At 38.8% G+C, this 19,814-nt stretch overlaps 1 protein-coding gene across 2 annotated transcripts in view; it reads left to right on the forward strand.

Annotated features, from left to right (window-relative positions):
• The window catches only part of LOC150087344 (retinoic acid receptor RXR-alpha-B-like), a 186,937-nt gene that overhangs the window by 35,264 nt on the left and 131,859 nt on the right, over nucleotides 1–19,814 (forward strand). For both annotated transcript variants that reach the window (XM_090371144.1, XM_090371143.1), the window contains exon 2: nucleotides 5,778–5,929. In XM_090371144.1, coding sequence (XP_090227270.1) covers nucleotides 5,778–5,929 — 152 coding nt within the window. The remainder of the gene's footprint in view (nucleotides 1–5,777; nucleotides 5,930–19,814) is intronic.

Below are 19,814 nucleotides of genomic sequence, written 5' to 3' on the forward strand. Positions count from 1 at the left end.
GTCTTTTATGTAACAGTATTTTAATTTCATCATACCAATTAAGTGCATTGTTCAGACAAAACATCTTCTCTAGGAACCCATTTGTGATCCATTAATGATGCTGTTCCTGTACTGTATCTTTAATCAGAGACCCCATGATATTACCCAAAAGTCAAACTCACTGGTCTATAGTTGTCCATCTCATCTTTTGAACCTCCTTTATGGATTGGGGAGACATTGGTGCTTATCCAGTTTGCTGATGATAATCTCATTAATATCCTTAATGGGATGTATGCCATCCACTCCTGGAGCTTTACCTTCACTCAGCTTCAGTAGTTCCCCCATATACCCTTCTGCAAGATTAATATATCACTTAATTTACAGCAGTCTAACACCTTGTCACTGATCTCGTGGTTCAGATGGTTTTTTCAACAGTAAAGGTTACAGCAAAGAAATATTCAATTCATCAGCAGCTTCTTCTGGGATTTCTGTGGCTTGTCCAATTTGACCAAGTAAGGGACTTACCTGATTCACCGTCACCACCAAATATGGAGGATGCGGAAAGGTCATTCAGGGAATGACCACTGCATATCCCGGAGCAATATGGCCTTAGTTGCTAATGCTCCTAAAAACCAAATAACAAATAACCTGATTCACTCTCTTCCTTTTTTGTGTATGAAAAGAACTCTATCATTTTTAGCTGTCTTTCCCGATTTCTCATACTCTGCATCCACCTGTCTTATCCCTTGCATATCCACTTATAATACTCATAGGAAATCAGCATCTTGCAATAGTCTGTAATTATCCTTTAATTTTTGCTTTTACTCAGCTAATCCCTTAACCTCAATTATTATTAGCATTAGTAGAGGCATTTGATGCAAGAAAGCAAGCTTATGCAGCATCAGCCAAAAAAAAAAAGAAAAAAAGAAAAAAAAGAAACCACCCCTCTGTTCGTTCAAAATACCTGTCCAGCTGAGCCTTAAAACTTATTTAGGCTATCAACTTCCACGACAAGGGATGGAAGTCTGTTCCACCAACCAACCACCCGCTGGCTAAAGGCAAATTTCCGCACGTCTATCCTACATCTGTCTTTCCTCAATTTGAATTTATGCCCTCTCAGGTGATTATTCTGAGCGAGAGGAAGAATCCCATCACCATTGAGCATGCTCAAACCATTCAAGGCTTTATACACCTCTATCAGATCACCTCGCTGGTGCCTAGTCTCCAGACACTGTAATTTGCAAAACTTAAGCCTTTCTTCGTAAGAGCACCCCTTTGTTCCATTCACTAATCTTGTTGCCCTTCTCTGTACTCGTTCCAGCAGCTCTACATCCTTCTTGAAATGAGGCCTCCAGACCTGTATACAGTACTCTAGGTGTGGCCTGACCATTGCCTTATACAAGGGAATAATCACCTCCTTATCCCTGCTAGAAAAATTCCTATATATCATTGACAATACACCATGAGCTACTCTTGCAGCCCATCTACACTGCTCAGAGTACTTCATATCTGCCTGCACAACCACCCCCAGGTCCCTTTCATTCTCTACCACTGTCAGTGTAGTACCACAGAGTTGATACGTTGCTCTGGGTTTGGCATCCACTTGGATATCTTTTTCTTTTGCAAAATTTCTCTATTGAAACGAATGCATTGGTTGCTTCCAGGGTAAATCCCCTGAATACTTCCCATAATGAACTCATAATTTATTTACCTTATCATGAAGGTGATAAGGTGTGTGGACAGAATGACCATAGAATGTGAACTTGAATGTGTTATCAAGTACAGTTTCCTAGGTGCTTCACAGTGCGGTAGTTGGTTAAAGGTTTTCCCTCAAGCTTGATAATGGGTGATCAGTGGACATTTAGTTTACCTTTCAGTAATTAAGGTGCTACTTTTACTGGAATAAAGGGAGTTAGGCAGGTGAAGCCAGATTATGAGAAATCTTTGGCAAAGGATGCAAAAAAAAAAACAGCAAAGACTTCTTTACTCGTGTAAACTCTAAAAGGAAGGGGATGAAATTAGATTGGTCCTCTTGATATCGGTGGTTTGACGGTTGATGATCCAGCTCAGACAGCTGACAAACTGAATGAGTATTTTGCATTTACATTCACATATGAGGAATTCTGTAGGGAGGTGGAGAACAGAAGCTTATTAAACTTTTTGTAATAACTGAAACCAAAGTGGAGGAGAAATTGTTGAAGTTAAACCTAAGAAAGTCACCTGGGGTGTATGGGATCTATCCAGTTTTATTAAATGGAGGTGACAGAGGAAGTGAGCAAACCCTTAGCCATATATATATATGAGAGCATCCTTGGACTCAGGGGAGGTCCCCATGGACTGAAGATGTGCAGATGTATCCCTAATACATGAAGGGTGACAAGTAATTACAGACATGTTGGTTTAATTTCTGTTCTGGGGAAAATAACAGAGTCACTGGATAAAGAAGCATTGTAGAATCATCTATACAAGACTGCAGTAATAATTCAGACAGAGCGTGGGTTTGTTAAGAGGAAGCTTTGTCTGACCGATTCGATGGGATATTATGATGTGGTCACAAAGGAACTGGATGCAAAAAAATAATTTTGATGTCATATACTTGGATTTGATACTGTTGCACATGGTACTGATACAATTAACTCTGTACAAATTGGAGCAGTAGGACATTAAGGGCAAGTTTCTACAATGGATAAAAGGATGGTTGAGTGGGAGAAGACAGAGTGGTAATCAATGCACACTGCTCATTGTGGACTAATGTTATTAGTGGAGTTCCCCAGGGTTTGGTGTTGCGCCTATTGTTGTTTTGCGTATTTATCAAAGATATTGATGAAGGTATATCAGGCTTAATGTCAAAGTTTGCAGATGATACAGAGGTTCGCATGGTTGTTAATGATAGTATGCTACTGCAATAGGATCTAGAAAAGTTGGGCAGATGGGCTGAGAAGTGGCAACTGAAGTTTAACATTGACAAATGCAAAGGTACTTACTACATTCATTGTGTGATACTACATTCAGCATAGTGGAGAATGAAAAAGACCTGGAGGTAATTGTGCAGTGCAGACATGCAGTGTTTGGAGCAGTGCAGACAGGCTGCCGAAGCAAGTCATGGGGTCTTGTCAATGACATACAGGAATTTTTCCCAGCAGGGATAAGGAGGTGATTATCCCTTTGTATAAGGCAATGGCCAAGCCACACCTTGAATACTGTATACAGGTCTGGAGGCCTCATTTTAGGATGGATGTGGAGTTGCTTGAACGAATACAGAGAAGAGCAATAAGATTGGCGTGGGGAACAAAGGGGTGCTCTTACCAAAAAAAGGCTTAAGTTCTGAAAATTGCACCGTCTGGAGACTAGGCACCTGCGGGGGTGATCTGATTATGGTGTATAAGGCCTTGAGTGGTTTGAGCAGGTTCAGTGCTGATGGGATTCTCCCCCCCCCTTTGCTCAGATTACAAACCTAATGGGGCATAAACTTAAATTGAGGAAAGACAGTTGTAGAATAGAAGTGCAGAAATTTGCCTGTAGCCAGAGGGTAAATTGATTGCTGGAACAAACTTCCATTTGTCATCGTGGAATTTGATAGCTTAAATAAATTCAAGGAAGAACTGGACAAACTTTTGGAACAAATGAATGGGATCGTTTTTTTTTTTTGTCTTTTTTCGGCTGTTGCTGTGGAAAGTTTGCTTTCTTGCATCATATGCCTTTACTAATGCTGAAAAGATAATGGGTGGTCACCATAGTTACTAATTACAATAATTTGGAACTGATTGCAAAAGCAATGTGTTGGTGAACACCAAAAAAAGAAAAAAAGTTGATGTTCCCTGACCAAATCTGTTTTGTGTTTACAGTAGTAGTAGTAGTAATGGCAAATGATGCAAAAAAGCAAGCTTATATAGATCACACAAAAAAAAAAAACAATTCACCCATCCATACTCTCCAGAAATTTCTCTAATTCTGACTTGAATTTATTCAACCCATCCACTTCCACAACAATAGATGGAAGATTGTTCCAACAATCAAACACCTGCTGGTTGAAGGCAAATGTCTGCACATCTATCCTGCAGCCATCCTTTCTCAACTTGAATTTATGCTCCCTTGTGCGTAGTTCAGCATGGAGGAATACCATTAACATTCAACTTACTCAATCCATTCTAGGCTTTAAACACCTCAATCAGATCTCCCAACAGGTGCCTAGTCATGAGATTCTGCAATTTGCAGAACTGAAGCCTTTCTAGGTAAGAGCACCCTTTTGTTCACTTTGCCAATCTGGTTTTCCTTCTCTACACTCGTTCCAACAGATCTACATACTTCCTAAAGTGAGGCCTCCAGACCTCTATACATTACTCAAGATGAGACCTAACCATGGTCTTATACAAAAGGAATAATCACCTCCTTATCCCTGCTAGAAAAATTTCTGTATATCATTAACAAACCCTCATGAGCTGGCCTGGCATCATGCCTGCACTGCTCAGAGAAAATATGTCAGAATGCACAATTACCACCGCCCCCCCCTGGTCTTTTTCATTTTCTATTACCCAGAGTGTAGTTCCACTCAGTTGATAAGTTACTCTGGGATAATTGCTACCTATGTGCAGTCCCTTGCATTTGTTAATGTTAAAACTTCAACTGCCACTCTAAGTCAGTTGACCCAATTTTCCTAGATCTTGTTGCAGTAGATCACCAATGACTGTTGTTAACCACTCTGCCAATCTTTGTATCATCTGCAGACTTAGACATTAAGCCTAATATACCTTCATCAATATCATTAATAAATATTGAAAGCAACAGAGGACCCAGAACTGAATCCTGGAGTACTCCATTAATAATATTAGTCCATGAAGAGCGGTGCCCATTGATAACCACTTTCTGTTTTCTTCCACTTAACCATCCCTTTAACTATAGCAGTACCTTGCCCTTAATGCCACATTGCTCCAGTTTGTACGGCAATCTTTTATGTGCAACAGTATCAAAGTCTTCCTGAAATCCAAGCACTTGATGTCAAAATTATTTTTTGCATCTGGTTCCTTGGTCATGGTGGAATAGGAAGAGTTTGATCTACATGATCAATTTGTCAACAAGTAAGAGAATTGCTATTCATAGGTAGAAATTGTAGTGGATTCTGTTCACTCAAATGCTGAATTTCTGAATAAAAAAGCTTGTAAATGCTTGTGGAATTTGGTGTCTTAAAAAGGTGAATTTGCTGAGTTTTACTAGAAATATAACATGACATTACCTTAGATGTTACAAGATGCTAACTTATAAAAAAAATCTGCTGCCAAACCAAGTGTTCCTTGAAGTGTTTTACAAGATGAGTGGACATTTTCCAAAAAGGATACAAAACTCCCTCAGATGTAGTCAATTCTATAACCATGTTTGTTGGATTTGTGAAAAATGTAACATGATATAATGTGTTGTAAATGAATGTTTTAAAATCTTTCATGTTCAGTGGTATTCCTGTTGTACCCATATGCATACACAATATTTATATTGTTTAAAATATTATATAATTTATTTTTTCACTTGCATTTAACTCTTTGATGTCTAAATAAAAATATTTGTCAGCTACAACTTTTTTCCTACTGTTCAACCAAATCAATTTATACCTTGCTTTTTCCAAAAAAACTTAGCACAAAAACAGAATACACCACTGAAATGGTTAAAACTCTTCTTTAACTTCATGAAATAGATTAATCAAGCATAATTTATTGAAACTTTAACATCATAGTTAAGAGTTATTTACAAAAGTATACTGTGTATAAACAGTTAAAAATACATATATAATAGCTACGTTTTTCTTATAGCTACTACATCCCTTAGTAGTACCACATCCATTTCAAATGGAACCTCAGGTGGAACGTCTGTTACAAGTGGGGGAGTATCTCCAGCAGTCAGTAGCAGTCTTCCACCATCTCCTTACCCAGGAATACTCGGCAACAGTTACATGTCTAGTTCTGTAAGTACACTCTGAATGATACTTTTTGGTGCTTGCTGTATAAAATCTAAAAGTTAGTGTTGGTTATATCCATCTGTTTTATAGATCAGGATGTGGGAGATGAACATAGTAATAATTTTTCAGATGATAGTTCTGATTAAAATTATGAATTTTCTTATGGGAAAATAGCACGGGTAGCAATGCCTGCTTAAGAGGCTCTAGGCTGGTGTCAGACCTGCACTACACTATGCATTAGCATTAGTAGAGACATACAATGCAAGAAAGCAAATTTATGCAGCATCAGCCAAAAAAAAAAAAAAACGCTCCCATTTCACCCCTCAATTCGTTCCAAATACCTGTCCAGCTCAGCCTTAAATTTATTTAGGCTATTAGCTTCCACAACAAAAGATGGAAGCCTGTTCCACCAATCAACTACCCGCTGGCTAGAGACAAATTTCCGCACATCTAATCTACAACTATCTTTCCTCAATTTGAAACTGTGCCCCCTCAGGTTCTTAGTCTGAGCAAGAGGAAGAATCCCATCAGCATTCAGCTTGCTCAACCTATTCAAGGCCTCATACACCTCAATCAGATCACCTCGCAGGTGCCTACTTTCCAGGCATTGCAATTAGCAGAACTTGAGCCTTTTTGGTAAGAGCACCACTTTGTTCCCTTCACCAATCTTGTTGCCCTTCTTTATACTCGTTCTAGCAACTCAACTTCCTTCCTAAAATGAGGCCTCCAGACCTGTACACAGTACTCTAGGCCTGACCATTGCCTTGTATAATGGGATAATCATCTCCCTGTCCCTGCTAGCAAAATTCCTATATATCATTGACAAGACTCCATGACCTGCCCTGGCAGCCTGTCTGCACTGCTCAGTGAACTTCATATTTGACTGCACAGTTACCTCTAGGTCTTTTTCACTTTCCATTTCCCTGAGTGCAGTACCACACAGTTGGTGTTTCTCTTTCGTTATTGCTACCCATAGGCAGTACTTTGCATTTGTCAATGTTAAACTTCAGTTGCCACTTCTCGGCTCATTTTCCCAACTTATCTAGATCCAGTTGGAGAAGCATACTGTCGTTAACAACCCTGCCAACCTTTGTATCATCTGCAAACTTGGACATTAAATCTGATATACCTTCATGAATATCATTGATAAATATAAAAACAATAGTTGGCCCAACACTGAACCCTGGGGAACTCTACTAATAAAATTTGTCCATGAAGAGCTGTGTCCATTGATTACCACGCTCTGTTGTCTCCCATTCAACCATCCCTTTATCCATTGTAGCAACTTACCCTTAATGCCATACCTCTCCAATTTGCACAGCAGTCTTCCATGTGCAACAGTATCAAAAGCTTTTCAGAAATCAAAGTATATGATTAAGGGCAGGCAGAATTACTTAACAAGTACAGGTCACTGTTGAAAAAAAGCTGTGAATTAGGGTTGAATTTGAAAGTGTCTGCAATTCTGTCCATACACGATAGGAGGGAGTATATGATGAGAGCCTTATCGATCAATTCGGCCCTGGAAAGATTGTGCAAGGCTCAAGTGGTAGGATATTTTTCAGCCTGAACTGTACTTGTTAACAGGAGAGACTGCTTCTACAGGGATGGGATTCACTTAAATAGAAAGGGTGCAAGAATATTTGCTGATGCAATCGAGGCATTGTTAGGTGGGTCGTAAAACTGCTAGTTTGGGTGGAGACAAAGACTAATAGATTAACAGTAGCCACTGGCAGAGGTGAAAGAGATTCTTGCACTGCTTCTATTGGAATGAGCAACAGCTTGGAAAATAAGATGCAGGATATTTCAGAGACTACTGTGAGTCATTGCGGTAAAAGTAAACACATGGGTTGTGTTAGGGTAGCTAAGAATAGAAACAGGTGCATGTATACTTGCGTGTACACCAATGTTAGGAGTTTAGTAAATAAATTTGATAAATTTGAGGTATTGCTCAAAACATCAAAGGCAGATATTGTTGGGATATCAGAGACGTGGTGTCACACAGATATAAGGAATGCAGAACTTGAATTTGGGGAGTACAACATCTACAGAAAGGATAGGAAGGGAGGAGGGAGTTATGCTATTAGTTAAGAAACACATAAAATCCAAGTAAGTGAAGCCAGTGGACATCGCTGGACAGTGCAGTGTCGAGTCCGTTTGGTGTGACATAAGCATTGGGAGATAAAAATTGAGATAAGGAGTGTGCTATAGGCCTAATGACTCTGATGAGTATAATAAGAAATTGTACAGGGAAATAGAGTGGGCCAGTAAATCAGAGAGTCTTATAATGGGGGATTTTAATTTCCCAGATATTGACTGGAATTTGGGGGCTGGTCACTCACACACTAACAAGGCTTTTGTGGATTTATTGGACGATTGTTTTCTACATCAGCATGTTCGGGAGGCAACTAAAGGGAGTAATACTCTTGATTTGATTATCAGTAGTGATTTTTCATGCATTAAGAATCTGCAGGTAAATGAACCACTAGGTGGCAGTGATCACAGTGTGCTGAAGTGGGATTTACTCAAAGAGGTAACTACCATTAGGGATAAAGGGAAGGGTTATTGCTTTTGTAAAGGCAACTACGATGGACTGAGACAGTATTTAAATTCTATACAGTTGGACAAACTGATGATGTTACCAACAGCAAATTCAAAATGAGAAGCATTCAAAGAACTTATCTTGGGAGCTACTAGGCTATACATACCAACTAAGAAATATTGTTCAAGGTTTAGGCCTAAATGGATGTCAGATGAACTAATGAGACATATGGCAGAGAAGAAAAATGCATGGGATGCATACAAATTAACACGTGACACAGAAGCCTATGATAGATACAAGTTGATCTGTAACCAAGTTACAAAGGAGGTTAGGCAGGCGAAGGCAGATTACAAGAAATCTTTGGCAAGGGATGCAAAGAAAAACAGCGAAGAGTTCTTTCCTTATGTAAACTCTAGAAGGAAGGGGATGAATCAGATTGGTCCACTTGATATCGATGGGTCAACTGTTGATGATCCTGCTCAGGTAGCTAACAAACTAAATGTTTAACTTCTGTTCTAGGAAAATGAATGGAGGCACTGGTTAAAGAAGCACTGCAGGATCATCTAGACAAGACTGCAGTAATAGTTAAGACACAGCACGGGTTTGTTAAAGGGAGGCCTTTGTCAGACCAATTTGATTGGATACTATGATGTGGTCACAAAGAAACTAAATGCCAAAAATAATTTTGATATCATTAGCATTACCATTAGTAGAGGGATTTGATGCAAGAAAGCAAGCTTATGCAGCATCAGCCAAAATAAAAAAAAAAAAAACCACTTCCACTTCACCCCTCTGTTCGTTCAAAATACCTGTCCAGCTGAGCCTTAAACGTATTTAGGCTATCAACTTCCACGACAAGGGATGGAAGTCTGTTCCACCAACCAACCACCCGCTGGCTAAAGGCAAATTTCCGCACGTCTATCCTACATCTGTCTTTCCTCAATTTGAATTTATGCCCTCTCAGGTGATTATTCTGATCGAGAGGAAGAATCCCATCACTATTGAGCATGCTAAAACCATTCAAGGCTTTATACACCTCTATCAGATCAACTCGCTAGTGCCTGGTCTCCAGACACTGTAATTTGCAAAACTTAAGCCTTTCTTCGTAAGAGCATCCCCTTTGTTCCATTCTTTTTGCCCTTCTCTGTACTCGTTAAAGCAGCGCTACATCCTTCTTGAAATGAGGCCTCCAGACCTGTATACAATAATCAAGGTGTGCCCTGACTATTGCCTTATACAAGGGAATAATCACCTCCTTATCCCTGCTAGAAAAATTCCTATATATCATTGACAATACACCATGAGCTACTCTTGCAGCCCGTCTGCACTGCTCAGAGAACTTCATATCTGCCTGCACTACCACCCCCAGGTCCCTTTCATTCTTTACCACTGTCAGTGTAGTACCACGGAGTCGATACGTTGCTCTGGGGTTGCTGTTTCCCCATAGGTAGTACTTTACATTTGTCAATGTTAAACTTCATTGCCACCTCTCAGCACATCTGCTCAACCTTTCCAGATTCTGTTGCAACAGCATAGTGTCAGTAGTGTCCTTGACAACCCTGCCTACCTTTGTATCATCTGCAACCTTCGATATTAAGCTTGATATACCATCATCAATTTCATTTATGAATACAGAAAACAATAATGGACCCAACACTGAGCCCTGAGGGACTCCACTAATAACATTAGTCCACGACGAGCAGTGTCCATTGATTACCACTCTCTGTCTTCTCCCCCTCAGCCACCCCTTTATCCACAGCAGCAATTTGCCTCCAATGTCACACTGTCCAATTTGTGCAGCAGTCTTCCATGTGCAACAGTATCAAAAGCCTTTCTAAGATCCAAGTATATAATATCAAAGTTATTCCCTGCATCCAGTTCTTTCATGACTGCATCATAGTATCCAAATTTGTCAGGCAAGACTTCCCCTTAACAAAACCATTCTGTGTCCGAGCTATAACTGAAGTCTTGTCTAGATGATCCTGCAGTGCTTCTTTAACCAGTGCCTCCATTAATTTTCCAAAAAAGAAGTTAAACTCGCAGGTCTATAACTACTTGTGTCAGCCTCTGATCCTCCTTTGTGAATTGGTGATACATTTGCACACCTCCAGTCCATGGGGATCTCCCTTGAGTCCAAGAAAGTTCTCATAATTATGGCTAAGGGTTTTTTTACTTCCTTTGCTACCTCCTTTAATATAACGGGATAGATCCCATCCACCCCAGGTGCCTTTCTTGTATTTATCTTCAACAATTTCTCCTCCACTTTACTCTTAGTTATTACAAGATTCTCTAGCTTACTGCCAGAGTTGAATACACCTCTGGCATTCTCCTCGCTGAATAACTCCTCATGTGTGAATGTCGATGCAAAATATTCATTTAGTTTGTTAGCTACCTGAGCAGGATCATCAACAGTTGACCCATCGATATCAAGTGGACCAATCTGATTCATCCCCTTCCTTCTAGAGTTTACATAAATAAAGAACTCCTTGCTGTTTTTCTTTGCATCCCTTGCGAAAGATTTCTCATAATCTGCCTTCGCCTGCCTAACCTCCTTTGTAACTTGGTTACAGATCAACTTATATCTATCATAGGCTTCTGTGTCACATGTTAATTTATATGTATCCCATGCATTTTTCTTCTCTGCCGTATGTCTCATTAGTTCATCTGACATCCACTTAGGCCTAAACCTTGAACAATATTTCTTAGTTTGTATGTAAAGCCTAGTAGCTTCCAAGATAAGTTCTTTGAATGCTTCCCATTTTGAATTTGCTGTTGGTAACATCATCAGTTGTTCCCACTGTATAGAATTTAAATACTGTCTCAGTCCATCGTAGTCGCCTTTACGAAAGCAATAACCCTTCCCTTTACCCCTAATGGTAGTTACCTCTTTGAGTAAATCCCACTTCAGCACACTGTGATCACTGCCACCTAGTGGTTCATTTATCTGCAGATTCTTAATGCATGAAAAATGACTACTGATAATCAAATCAAGAGTATTACTCCCTCTAGTTGCCTCCCGAACGTGCTGATGTAGAAAACAATCGTCCAGTAAATCCACAAAAGCCTTGCCAGTGTGTGAGTGACCAGCCCCCAAATTCCAGTCTATCTGGGAAATTAAAATCCTCCATTATAACACTCTCTGATTTACTGGCCCACTCTATTTCCCTGTACAATTTCTTATTATACTCATCAGAGTCATTAGGCCTATAGCACACTCCTACTCTCAATTTTGATCTCCCAATGCTTATGTCACACCACACTGACTCAACACTGCACTGTCCAGCAATGTTGACTCGCTTTACTTCCTTGGATTTTATGTATTTCTTAACTAATAGCATAACCCCTCCTCCCTTCCCGTCCTGTCTATCCCTTCTGTAGACGTTGTACTCCCCAAATTCCAGTTCTGCATTCCTTATATCTGTGTGACACCATATCTCTGAATTCCCCACAATATCTGCCTTTGATATTTTGAGCAATACCTCAAATTCATCAAATTTATTTACTAAACTCCTAGCATTGGTGTACACGCAAGTATACATGCACCTGTTCTTTTTCCTAGCTTCCCTAACACAACCCATGTATTTTCTTGTACCCCAATGATTCCCAGCAGTCTCTGAAATATCCTGCATCTTATTTTCCAGGCTGCGGCTCATTCCAATAGAAGCAGTGCAAGAATCACTTTCACCTCTGCAAGTGGCTACTGTTAATCTATTAGTCCTTGTATCCCACCAATCTAGCAGTTTTCCGACCCACCTAACACTGCCTCGATAGCATCAGCAAACATTCTTGCACCCTTTCTATTTAAGTGTATCCCATCCCTGTAGAAGCAGTCTCTCCTGTTAACAAGTACAGACCAGGCTGTAAAAAATTCTACCCCTTGAGCCTTGCACAATCTTTCCAGGGCCAAATTGATCGACAGGGCTCTCATCATATACTCCCTCCTATCGTGTCTGGGCAGAATTGCAGACACTTTCAAATTCAACCCTAATTCACGGCTTTTTTTCAACAGTGACCTGTACTTGTTAAGTAATTCCGCCGTTCTTCTACTCTTAATATCATTAGTGCCGACGTGTACAACTATATCACCTTTTGTGCCCTTAAAAGATATCATATACAGATACTTTTGATATCATATACAGTGGATTCTGGTTATTTGGGCCACTGGTTATCGGAGCAGCTGTTTATTTGGGGCAAATCTGAAAAAACAGAAACCAATCGAGAAAATAGCCAGGGTTTGCTTCGCTTAATTGGGACAGCATGCCGTTTAATCAGGGCAGGAGACCGCAGCACTGGAGATTACTCTACGATTGTCTCCGATGGTACCACTTGGTTTGGTCGAAATTCTGGAGGTCACAACCATAAAACAATAAAAATCAATTAGCAGTCACCTGTTTATTGGGTTTTTCTGTTAGTGAAATCTAACATAAACAGACATTTCTGTGCGTTATTATGGTGAAATATATTTACACTTCCATGAAATCTTCAATCATATAAAAAAATTAATTTTCAGAATCTTCTCATTCCTATTTTTAAAGCTTTGTAACTTGTTACTCCATTCTCACTTGCGCATATTGTGTTACTTGCAATTTGTGTGCCGTGTTCTTTGTTATTTTACTGTTTTAAATTTTAACCCTCACCTACAAATGTCAGTGAACAGAAATGTCAACTAGTTTGTATGTACTTATTACAGTACGTATTAATTATTCCGATTATCACGTATATTCTTCTGATTTTCACCTATCATTTAATTTTTTAATTGGTAAGGTAATAAAGGGTAAATTTGTGCTTAATATATCTTTGCTTTTATAAGCCTGGGGATAATATTCCTCCTATTTTTGCTAATTAGAATTGCTGTTTAATAGAATTAAAATTCAATTCACAAACGTGATCACAATGACCGGCGCTTACTCACATCGTATAGTGAATGGTACTTTACTATGCTACCTATCAAATCACGTTATGATGGTGACTCCATCATAACATGATTTGATTGTACAGTGAACTAATTGGAAAGAGGGGGATACATAGTATTTTTAACTATTTACGTGAAACTTCGGATAATTGGGGCAGCCGCTTAATCGGGCTAAAATGCACTAGTCCCAATGTGTCCCAAATAACCGGAAGGGACTGTACTTGGATTTCAGGAAAATCTTTGATACTGTTGCACATGGAAAACTGCTGCTCAGTTTGGAGCAGTATGACATTAAGGGAAAGTTGCTGCAATGGATAAAGGGGTGGTTGAGTGGGAGATGGCAGTGTGTGATAATAAATGGACACTGCTGTATATGGACTAATGTTATTAGCAGAGTCCCTCGGGGTTCGGTGCTGGGCCCATTGTTGTTTCGTGTATTTTCAATGATATCAATGAAGGTATATCAAGCTTAATGTCCAAGTTTGCAGATGATACAAAGGTTGTCAGGTTTGTTAATGACAGTAAAGACCGAGATCTAGATCCTTTCTAGATCGTGTTGCTACTGCAACACGATCTAGAAAGGTTAGGGAGATGGGCTGAGAAGTGGCAACTGAAGTTTAACATTGGCAAATGCAAAGTACTGCATATGGGAAACAGTAACCCCAGAGCAATGTATCAACTCTGTGGTACTACACTGACATTCAGTAGAGAATGAAAAGGATCTGGGGGTAATTGTGCAGGCAGATATAAAGTTCTCTGAGCAGTGCAGACAGGCTGCAAGAGTAGCTCATGGTGCCTTGTCAATGATATAGAGGAATTTTTCTAGCAGAGACAAGGAGGTGATTATCCCTTTGTATAAGGCAATGGTCAGGCTAGCTACACCTTGAGTACTGCATACAGGTCTGTAGGCCTCATTTTAGGAAGGATATAGAGTTTCTAGAATGAGTACAGAGAAGTGCAACAAGACTGGTGAGAGGAACATAGGGTGTGTTTATGAAGAAAGGCTTAAGTTCTGCAAGTTGCAGCATCTGGAGACTGCACCTGCAAGGTGATCTGGTTGAGGTATATAAAGCCTTGAATGGTTTGAGCAGGCTCAATGCTGACGGGATACTTCTGCTTGCTCAGACTAAGAACCTGAGGGGGGGGGCATAGATTCAAATTGAAGAATGACTGTTGTAGAATAGATGTGCCGAAGTTTGCCTTTAGCCAGCAGGTGTTGATTGCTGGAACAGACCTCCATCTGTTGTGGAAGTTGATAGCTTAAATAAATGTAAGGCTGAACTAGACAAACGTTTGGATTGACTGGATGAGTGAAGTGGGAAGGGTTTTTTTTATTTTTTTATTTTTGGCTGATGCTGTATAAGCTTGCTTTCTTGCATCCTATGCCTCAACTAATGCTAACGCTAAAGAGCAGTGCCCGTTGATAACCATTCTGTCTTCTTCCACTTAACAACCCCCTTTATCCATAGCAGTAACATTCCCTTAATGCCACATTGCTCCAGTTTATACAGCAGTCTTTTATGTGGAATAGTATCAAAAGCCTTCCTGAAATCCAAGTATGTGATATCAAAATTATTTTTTGTATCCAGTTTCGTGGCCACTGCAGCATAGTAATTGTCTGACCAATCTGTCAGATTGGTTAGACAAGACCACCCTTTAACAAATCCATGCTGTGACAGCAGTACAATTGCATTACTTTAACTAGTCACTCCTTTATTTCCCTTGGCGCCTCCGTAGCCAGATGGGAAGGAGCAGCAGTGCCTAGCACACGCTTCTTGATTAGACCGGAGTTCGAACCCGTCACCACCAAATATGGAGAATGCGGAAAGGTCAGGGAATGACCACTGCATATCCCGGAGCAGTATGGCCTTAGTTGCTAATGCTCCTTAAAACCAAATAATAAACAAACAAACAAACCTTTATTTCCCTGCAACAGACGGTAAGTTGACATGTCTGTAATTACTCAGGTCACCTTTTGTTCCCCTTTTATGAATTGGGGACATATTTGCACATCTCCAGTCCATAGGGATCTTCCTTGAATCCAAGGATGATCATAATTATAGCTAATGGTTTGCTCACCTCCTCTGCTGCCTCTTGTAAGCTTAAGCTTATTTTGGAAATGAAAAAAAAAAAAAAAAATTTGCAGGGAATGTTTGACTTACCTAGGGGAGGTCAGGACAAAATTCAGGGAATCATGAGTAAAAATGGGATATATAAGGACTGGTTCAGTAGCTTTAAGTGAGTTGTAGAGAGAGAGATATATAGAGGTAGGAGTTGTTCCGTACGGGAAGGAGTTCCATGAGAGTAATAGTCTGGAAACAGCGAGAATATTGTCGGATTACGGACGAGAGAATTTGCCAGTGTAAAGGCATGAGTCTTTTGGAAGCAGCAAATAAGTTAGTAATCGAGGAAAGTAGTGTTCGGGAATAGTAATTAGTTACGGTTATGCAACTAGTAGTTCCAAGTATTAATAAAGTTAAAATAAGTGGGCAGTTAATAAGTATATGCCACTTCAAAGTGAGTTTGATAGAGGAGAGTTTAATCTGATGTGGAAACCGTTAAAAAAAGTGCTAGAAGATAAAGGAACTGGTCCAAAAGGTTGGAGAAGTGAAAATAATTGTAAGTACTGGTTCGTATTATTATTTCTAGTCAAGAGAATAATTCAATAAAAGAGAAGAAAGGCATTCTGAAATCCTAACTGTGATATTTTGAACTAGCCTAAGGAATAACTGGATAAACAAATTGGATATTGTAAAGGAACTATTGTTTCAATTTTGTAACAAGATATGCTGAATGAACTTATTGTTTTAGTTTATCCCAGTGAGGATTGTAATATGAAGAGTTTTGTTGATCAATTTTGTAAACCTTTAAGTCAATTTCTATAATTAAATGTTAAACTTTTTAAGTGTGTTTGTCAATTGCCTCACTCAATTCCTAGCTAAAAATGCAATTAAACCTGAAATCTTGTAGAAGCAGTCAGAGGCCCAAGGATAACTTGATAGTTTCCATAAATAAAATTAAAGTAGGGTTTAGCTTAGTAGCCAAGGGTATATGGTTAATAATAAAAACCAAAGAATTTATACCTACAATTGGCGAGGCAAAGTATAAAACAATACCCTTACGATTGACAAACCAACCAGGATTACAATTGGCAAGTCAATGCAATAAGAACTAATAAGGTAATGCCTACACTCTCTTAATATATTTGGATAGATCCCATCCACCACAGATGCCATTTCTATGTTCAGCTCGAACAATTTTTATTCCACTTTCCTTTCAGTCATCACAAAGTCATTTAGCTACCCATTGGAGTTTGATAAACTTCAGACATCCACTCCCCTAAAGAATTCCTCATGTGTGAATGGGCGCTCAGATTCATGGAACAAGCTTCCATCTTTTGTTGTGGAAGCTAATAGCCTAAATAAATTTAAGGCTGAGTTGGACAGGCATTTGGAACGAATGGAGGGATGAAATGGGAGGGGTTTTTTTTTTTGGCTGATGCTGCATAAGCTTGCTTTCTTGCATCGTATGCCTCTTCTAATGCTAACATGTACAACAATATCACTTTTTTTGTGCCCTTGAAAAATATCTGCTGTACAACATCATGTACCTTTGTCCCTGGCAGACATATCCTGACCCTATTCCACCTATTCTTGAACAACATATTTTCTGTTTCCCTGATAGTTGAGTCATTGACAATATCTAGCTCTTGTGGGACCAGCACATTCTGCCTTTGAGATTGCCGCTGTGTTGCCTGATGCACAAGTGTGAGCTCTGGTATTCAGTTGGGCAGCTGATGAGAGCTTGTTGGCCTACCTATTTATTTCCTCCGAGGGCGTCTATCCTACTCTTCAAACTCATAAATGCCCATCAGAACTCTGAGCTGGTGCCTAATTTCTTCACACACTCTGCACTGAACATACACAAATACATCCCCCTTGACTGTATTATGTTCTGTTCCAGAAAGATTGGCAAACATTGTAAAGAAAAACATGTTGCCCATTTTGTCAGGCTGTGATTTGTAGTAAATAGTCCCCTTTGGTACTGTCCAAGCCACAGCATTACGGCTACTTTGTGCCCATTGCTGCTCTAGTCTGAGGCATGATTTCCTTTTAAATACAATTTAATTGGTGAACAGTGAAAATTAATAAAATGGATCAATTAATTGGCAATACTACACTAAGCTAATAGATCCCTAAATGCAGTGATAATATCAAATATTATGCTGTCAAGTTTTGCGTTATACAATCATAGTTTTAAATTACCTATGTCTTTAATAAAAAGTAAAATTTCTTAGCTAAAAACAAAAAAAAAAAAGAAACCTAAAAAGATTGAACAATTAGAACCTTCAAGCTACTTATTTATCAGAAATATACCATACTATTCCACTGAGCTACTATTTATGTGTTATGATATTCACACCAAAACAGCAATACAATAGTGGTAAAAATAAAGTTGTAGTTTACAAAATTACTAGCTAAATTTAAAAAAAAAAGCTAAAGAATGTGCCTATTAAACTATTTGTCAACCACAACTTAATATGTTAATTAATCAAAAATATGGTAAAAATTTCTAAATAACATATCCCACAAGCTGAAAAATATTTGATTTGAGCTTTACTCATAGAAGTCAAATTGACAAAAAATTTTTAGTGTATGTTTCATTGGGCTCTGGGAAGCTTTTGAAGACCATTTATAACTCTACATCCCTGCATGGTAATCTCTCTCTCTAAACACGTGCCCGCGCGCACATGTGCAAATTATGTTTTTTCTGGTATTACTCGGAAGCAAAGGTTGGACGGACTAAACTGATCATAACTGTTCTAAGTGATTTAGATTTTTTTTATTTTTGAAAATCAGAAATTTTTTTTTTTTTGTAAAATAACACAGTTATTTTTAAATGCAGTTGTCTGGATTTTAATAAAATCTTAAATAGAACCTTAAATGATAATAACCCATGAATAACAAAACATTTGAAAATGGATGTCCAAATATTTAAAAATGACACACAAGAAAGCTATAAAGATGACTTATTTATATGTAATGATTGACCATTTCAAAGTATAAGGGGACTTCTGATTGTCATTTTTCAGGAAGGAGTTCAAAGGAAAGGGTAGAAAGTGGTTATGCAGTGCAGAGTGGTAGGCAGAGTGTATAAAAATGAGATTAAACAAGATTAAACTTTATTGTGTAAATAGTGATAGTTATGGAATTCAGGGGAAGGAGTTAAAAAAAAAAAAAAAATTAAGTAGAAGAAATTATTATGGATGATTTAACCCCAGGGGCTCACATCTGGTGAGTATGGGCTTGGCACACCCAGGGTCCTCAGCTGGATATCATCATTCTTCTCTTTCTTGGTGATTCCTTTCTACTTTTGGCTCTCTCTCTTAGGGTAACTTGAGAATTTTTTTTTGGCTGGTGCAGCACAATCCTCAGGCTTCCTTGCACCGTATAGCTAATAATCATAATAATAATGTTACCTATAACACTTCCTGAAAAAAGGCAGTCAAAGAGCTCCATTAGTCTTTGAGGGAACTAATCATTACAAGTAATTTTTTTTTTTTTTTTTTTTAATGAAAACTCCAAAAACTAAAGGTATTAGAACCTTGAGAAGACAAAAGTGGATATTGACTAGTTGTGGCACATTTTTGGACTGGTTTGGATGAGAGAGGGGGAATTATAGAGCCATTTCTGAACAACAGTGCCCATGGAAATATCTAAAGAAAAGATATGCAGCAGAAACAGAATGTCTGAGACAGAGTAGAGAGACTTTTTTAAGAGATGGATTATTAATTAACTTAACTGCTCTCTTTTGAATGGAATCTAGATGCCTGAGAGAGAAGTTATGGGGGGGGGAGCATTGTCCCAGATGGTAGAATAATATCCATGGCAGGGCAGATTTGAGATAAATATATAGAGTGATTGGCTGTTTAGAAGAAAAGTAATGGCAAGAGCAAAAGAGAAAATCCAGTTTTTTAGATGCAGAGGAAGCAGTATTCGTAATTTGCTTATGCCGAGAGAGATTATAAGTCATGGTAATCCATAATAGAGATATGTGGTCTTGTCTAGAAATCTGAGTGTTATCAAAAATAAATCCAACAATCAGTTTTACGATATATAAGTCAGGATTGAGTTTTAGAAAGATTGAAATTAATGGGCTAAGTTATCTTAGCCCCATTGGAGAATTAGCTGGTGGTCGGTATTTAAGGAATTGGTAGCGGATATTCATGAAGTTGAAGCTGTCTGTGCAGGACAAGGTTTCTCTAACTGGGAGGTGGAATGTAATGTGCTATCATCAGCAAAACTGTGGATAGAATTTTCAGTCAATGAAAGAAGGTCATTAATATACAAGAGGAAAAGAGTGAGAGAAAAGTGAACCTTGGGGAACACCAGCATTAGTGAAGAGGTTAGATGACAGAGAGCTATTTGCAAAATTCCACA

Source organism: Mastigoproctus giganteus, chromosome 4 (assembly GCF_048544385.1).
Source record: "Mastigoproctus giganteus isolate SK-2022 chromosome 4, ASM4854438v1, whole genome shotgun sequence".
NCBI lineage: Eukaryota > Metazoa > Arthropoda > Arachnida > Uropygi > Thelyphonidae > Mastigoproctus > Mastigoproctus giganteus.